Source organism: Galeopterus variegatus, unplaced genomic scaffold (assembly GCF_000696425.1).
Source record: "Galeopterus variegatus unplaced genomic scaffold, G_variegatus-3.0.2 Scaffold2393, whole genome shotgun sequence".
Classification (NCBI taxonomy): domain Eukaryota; kingdom Metazoa; phylum Chordata; class Mammalia; order Dermoptera; family Cynocephalidae; genus Galeopterus; species Galeopterus variegatus.
In genome coordinates this window covers 170,276-176,806 of record NW_007728504.1, presented here as the reverse complement: position 1 = coordinate 176,806, position 6,531 = coordinate 170,276, and the positions used below count along the sequence as shown (strand labels likewise).

At 43.1% G+C, this 6,531-nt stretch overlaps 1 protein-coding gene across 1 annotated transcript in view; it reads right to left on the bottom strand.

Moving 5' to 3' along the window:
• Positions 1-977: 977 nt before the first annotated feature.
• The window catches only part of LOC103597691 (major histocompatibility complex class I-related gene protein), a gene marked incomplete at its 5' end in the record, with an annotated part of 88,922 nt that continues 83,368 nt past the window's right edge, over positions 978-6,531 (bottom strand). The window contains 3 exon segments of the mRNA XM_008581558.1: positions 978-1,479; positions 2,707-2,811; positions 3,235-3,510. Coding sequence (XP_008579780.1) covers positions 1,439-1,479; positions 2,707-2,811; positions 3,235-3,510 — 422 coding nt within the window.

Genomic DNA, 6,531 nt, shown 5'->3' with positions numbered 1-6,531 from the left:
GCAACCCTAAAAACAAAATAAACACAACTGTGCTCCTATGCAACTCAACAGGCACTGGAAAAGAGAGACATACAGTGGGAGCTTAATCCATGGAATTAGGTGGGGAGAGTGGACCAAGGAGTAAGGCTGGCAGATGGGTTCTTAGAAGCCTGGCACACACCGTATCTTTATCTATGGCTGTGATGATTAAAACCAGAAGGCAGATGTCACAGTCAAGGTCAAGGGAAAGCAGAGGTCAAGCCTGAGGTGCCTGTCCAAAGCCAATTGTGAAAGTTGGGGCCCATCAGGGAAGTACCAAGGCTGAGGTGTGCAGTCAGTCACACAGGGTCAGAGAAGTGGAACAGATGAATGTGTGACTGACAGTCATCCCCAGGACAAGCTGCTACACACAGCAAGAAAAGTGGTAAATAAGGTGAGGATGTTTTGGGGGCTTGGGGAGAGTTAGGTGGATCAAGGGGATGTTAATTCACAAGGGGGCTTTTATTTGTTCCCAGTGCATGTGTATGAAGACTAAGCATATGTATGAAAGTGAGTCAGGCGCAGCTATATAAGCCACTATAGGAATGACAGAAATTAGAATTGAACCCTCTTCTGAGACATAAACATACTATCATTTTTACACTAAAATATTTCAGTTGGGTCCAGGTCTCTGTAGTTCTACCAGAGGTGAAAATATGTCTAATAATTATTGTTCTTGATTTCTCATAAAAGACAGAAATGGTGAGATCACCTCCATAGATTCAACTAGGCATATTTGCAAGATTCCAAGCTACCAGGCAGAGTTGCCGTGAAGAAAAGGGCACTTTTGCTTTCTCCCATGCCAGGAAATGTGTAAAATGATTAAGTCATTTACAGGCCATTGTAGAAACTTGATGGCTGTTCTCATGGGATGGTCCGATCCCATCCCACCTGTAGGGTCACAGTCATGATGCCCACAATATTGGAAGCTCTCACATGATAAACATTCTCATGAAAGAAGATGAATGAGAAAGGCCATTTGATGATGTATTGGGGTGCCCTTCACGTGGTGCTCAAGTGGAGGATGGAGTCAAGTGGAAGCTCAAGTCAAAAGCATTGTGGAAAACAGTTCTTGTCACGGATGAGAAGGTTCCTTCCAGCTCTGAGATTCTCTACTCTACTCATGAATCATCATTGACAAATGGATTGTAAGGAAGTGTTGTATCAGGAGACGAGCTGTATATAAAGCCAGATGTGATAAAGGAATCCATCAAAAGAGGCTAAAAGCTGAAAGTCTTTTTGGAGATAAAGAAAAAAAAATTTTTTTGTGGCTCCTATCTTTCTGCCATAAATGCACAATCCTATAATACCCACATGTATGGTAGATGTGGTCAAGAGATTTAAGGACTGGACTTGAGTCCATGGGGGACAGAGGAGACCATGGTTCCTAGGAAAGAGAACTTGAAAAGAGATAGCTACATCATTTATCTGGTGTAGGAAGGTAGATGACTCCATTTTTGTCTGAAAGGAAAAGAGGTTTTTAGTCAGATACATGTATATTTCCTCACAGCTCAGAAATAAAGTATGCAAAGTTCAGCAAAATCTGAGAAGCAGACGTTGACAGTTTTAGCCTGCTTTGTCAAGATTCTTTCAGTACTTGGCAAATTTTGACTCAAATTCACAAATTCCACAAGATAAAAAAGCTGGAATTCACAGTCTGTATCATTCTTGAGAAAGGTGTGCCATTGTGAAAAATAAATATTTTTGCTTCAGCCACTATCACTAATTGAATTGGGATTAGTGATGTATTTTATTTATAAAGAAAACATTAATGACCCACTAACTCTCTGAGATGATTTTCTACTAAAGGGGTTGGCTTTCTTTGATATAATAACATGCTTTTGTACAGTATCACCTGATTTGGGCTGGGGTCTGCATCTGTGAAGCAAAGCCAAGATCCTGATCCTACTGGGTTCAAAGCCATGATCCAGGTCTCATCACTATTATGACGTGATCACCTCAAGCAACCAGTGAAGCTAGAGGCAGGAAATAACACTATTAGACTGGACTGTAAACTCGATGACAACAGGGATCATGTCTCTCGTGTTCTTTGCTATATCCCAGCAACCAGGACAGTGCCTGGAACAGAATAGGTATTTAATACATATTTATTGAATGAATTTATTTTTTTCCCCACAGTAATAAGAACCTATATATCTCCTATTTCTCCTCCTCCTTTTCCTTACCCCAAGTCCCATTTTTCAGAGGTATCTACTCTTGAACATTTCATGTTTTGAAAAATAAATTTAGAAGGAAAATAACTTTCATATGATTGGGATGAAAAAATGGTTGTCAAAATGGGAAAACCGACTAAAGTCTTGAAACAAAGAGCGATACTCCCTCAGAAGTCAATAGTAATTAATAGTAAGGATATAGTTTGGAATAAGACAAATCAAGATTACTGTATTTTCTCTGACCCAGCTTCTAGGGGGACAGTTCACCCAGACAGAAGCTATACTACTTTGTTGATGTCAGGCATCACCTATGAAAACAGACCACTGTCCTTGCAAGAATTATCCATGGTGTGTGTTCCCTATGTGGTGAGAGAGTTGCCCAAGGTGATCCCAACGTGAAGGCCAACCCAATTCTAAATGGAGCTCAGAGTGGAAGGTGCAGAAAATTAAATTCTCAGGAGCCACAGAAGAGAGATGGTGTGCAGCACCTAGAATCTTCCCACATGCCTCTCACCTCAAGACCGTCTCCTCCAGGCCAGAATGCCAACTCCAGCCAGGACAATGGCAAGGATGATGGACCCAGAGACAGCTTTCATCACCAGAGGGATAGTTTCTGTTTCTGAAAGCAAGCAAACGAGGAAAAATCCACAAGTCCCACTTCCCTTCTATGTTAACTTTCTGGGACTTTGTCCATGTGATCATCAGGAAACCCAACACTTCTTCTTACTGTTGCTTCTCATTTATCAATCTGATGGCTAATGGAATATGTGCTTGTGTTTTCTTGTGTTTAATTTTTCTATTTTTAATTTGTAACATAGTAAATAGCAATAGATAACAACCCACATAAGCAAAATCCCTTTGGGGTCCTCAGTAATTTTTAAGAGTATAAAGAAGCCCTGGGGCCAAAAAGTGTGAGAACCAGATTTAAAAGACCATTCTAAAGCACACTGGGTTATCCTCCCCTCCCTGGCATGCGGCATGACTTCCTGCTCACCCCCTTTCCTCAGTCTCACTCCCCAGACAGCCACGAGCTCTTCCTTACCCTGGGGGACCTGAAGAACCATGTGGATGCCACAGTGGTCCACATGACAGGAGTAAAGGTCGCTGCTCTGAGGATCCAGCTCAACAGACACCCAAGTCTGGTAGGTTCCATCCCCACTGGGAACAATGTCTCCATAATCCATTTCTTGGGCAATTTCTTCCCCATTTTTCATCCAGATCATGGAAATTTCTGGGGGGTAAAAGCCACAAGCTCTACAGAAGAGAGTTGTAATCCCTGGAAAAGTTTCTTTGCGTTTTACTCTGACCAGTGGGGGCTCTAGAAAGAAGAAGCTGAAGTTAAAAGAAGTGTCTCAACAATCACAACAATTCCTTGAACTTGTTAAGACAAGTGAACAGATATGATGTTGATGGGTAGTAGGCGGGAGAGAGGTGGGGAAAGAAGAATCAGTAAAGGGACATGAAAATCAACTACATTGTATATTGATAAAATAAAATAAAAAATTTAAAAAAATAGAAGTGTCTTATGTACTGAGCATACAATACTAGAACTTGGCAACTGGGTTTCCCAATTAATTTTCTTCATTGCAGGAAACTTCTAAAACCAAGTATGACCCAGAACTCAGGTTTACCAACAACAGATCTATTAATTGGGTACTTCCTCCAGGGCAGTGTGCTAGGTAGTAAAGAATGTGGAGTTGAGTTTCCTCTGCGGAGGAAAAAAGCCATATAGCTCTGAGAATTTGCAAGGTGTGTTGGGATTGTTTACTATTAACCTTTGAAATACCTTTATGTGTCAAGAAAAACTGAGACACTAAATGTGTGACAGTTCCTGATAAGTAATTCAGCAAGAGATTGGAGGTTAGAACTCTGCACCCCTTATTCTCAATTCTGTATTTAGTGCAGATAAATAACACAGCCATCTCGGCTCAGCTTTGGCTCTGAATTGCTTTGTGTACTCAGGCTGGCACTTTGATGACTGTCATCAGACACAAACATATGTAATAGATCATGTCATGGTTGTGCCCTCAAAGGTGCTACAGAAATTCATATCATAGAAGGGCTCCAGCAGTGACAACAATGAATTGTCTATTTGTGACATTGCTTCCTCGTGACTACTCTGTTCACTTTCCACATGGTGTTGTCCTCGAGGTTTCCTGCTGAAATTGGGTCACAGAGCCATATAGAGACCAACAGCACTGCTTCCTGCTCATCTCTAAGACTCACGTCCTCACCCCAACCTTATTATCTGCCACCCCTGAAACAGGGAAGAGCTTTACCTTGACAATACCTTCCTTATCTTTTTCCTGAGGCAAGAAATTTAGTAGTAGAAAAAGGCTCTCTGGGCCGGCCCGGTGGTGCACTGCTATAGTGCGCCGCTTGGGAAGCGCGGCGGCGCTCCCGCCGAGGGTTCAGATCCCACATACAGACCGGTTCCCGCTCACTGGCTGAGCGAGGCGCGGGAGCAACACCAAGGGTTGCGATCCCGTTGCCGGTCCCCGGTCCAGTACGGGGGCGACACTGAGGGTTGCGATCCGTTGCCGGACACGGAAAAAGACAAAAAAGAAAAAAAGAAAAAAAAGAAAAAGGCTCTCTAACATTAAAAATAAAATATAAACAACACAAGGACAAACTGCTTTTTCACAGTGCCTGTAAGAAATTGATCCTAGATCCTTCTCTGAAGTATATTTTGACCAGAAGTTTGAGACTGCATTAGGACACTCATGGTAGAAAAAGAGGAGGCTTAGAGGGGGGAGAAGATATACTAAAGTCAAATTTCCCACCCTTCCCATACAACCCAGGTGCCCAGGTTCCCCCTTGTTTCTCCAAAGAGCTCCTCACACCAAGAATCAACAAAATTAGGATTAATCTTCAAATCTCAATTCATAGCAACTCTGTCCCAGTTTCCCTGCCTTTTCCTTGGGGAAAAGCAGGCCAGGCAATTGGGGTTTCTCTTTGCAAAGGCTCTGCAGTTCATCAGGATCAGGAAGTGGACTCATATTGCCCCCCTTTATATCAGCTTAGCCTCAGCTTATAATGACTTAGTCATTAAGGGTCCTGATAACCCCAAGTTGGCCATAAATTTCAACCAGATCCTAAACTGTCAGGCATTCTTCGTCTAGCAACAATAACAACATTTAATGTGTGAACAGAGCCTTATGGTTTGCAAAGTGCTTTCATACACATTTTTTTTATCAATTTCTGTGAGGTAGGCATGATCGCACCTGTTTATTTTACTCAAGATTATTGCTTTGTTGGCCTAGCATCTTTTAGCCCAACTTTGCATGATAACAGGAACCCTTTCTCCTGCCAAACACACAACACATTTTGGAAAATTACTACACCCCACTCCAACATGTGCTTCTGCTAAGAGGTACCAATCATAATCCACACCCACCACCCCACCCCCGCATCATGTGTGTACTGGTGTCTCTCTTTGCTGACCCTCAGATCTAGTCTCTGACCTTCTGTGCCTCAGGGAGCTCTACCCATCAGACTGCAACCTCCACGGCTCCCTTGCCCCCTGGCTTCTGGTCAAGTTTGGCCATTGGGATAAGCGTTCTCAGCAAAAGATCAGAGAGCTAGAGGAGAGAAAGGTTGGGGTTTTAGCTCCCAGTTTCCCAGCCCACCTCACTGCAGTCCTGCCAGTGGCCATGTTTCTCCATGGTTACAGCTCTGGTTGAGCTCTGGTAACAATGTTTCTTCCTCCTCCTTCAGATCTAGGAGGTGTGATAGCTACCCACTGGTGCAAATCTCTAGACACTCCACCATCTCTTACTGGTTTCCTCAATCCTGATTATATCTCTACAGGTGATCCCTTTGTTGAATTCAGTTAAACCATTTTGGGGTGCAATTTAGTCCTTGCCAGGACTCTGTTACCTCTGACCAATCTTAGAAGTTTATCCTGATAGTCACAGTGATTAGTGCAAAAGGTGCCATCTTTGGCACCTTTGGACTTTAGAGTCCATCTTTGATTCTTTCTCTCTCTCTTTTTTTTTTTTTTGTAACTTGGGCTGGGAGAGAGAAGCCCATTCTTCTGGAATGGTGAAACTGTGAGGATATGAGATTTGTGCTGGGAGCCATGTCCCCACCCCAGGGAAGAAGCCATCCAAATCTTGGATTTGATTCCTTGGATTCCCACACTGCCCAGATTCCTGCCTGTCAAATAGCTTCCCTCTTTGTGCTTCAGCCAGTTTGAACAGGTTTCTGTTACCTGCACCCAGTTAAGATTAAGGTAACATTCAGCTCATGAGGGGGAGAGTCGAAGCTCAGAGTCTAGTCATCTGCCTGCAAAGCCTATGCTCTTAGACAGTCCATATTCATAGCTGTGGCCCAGGCG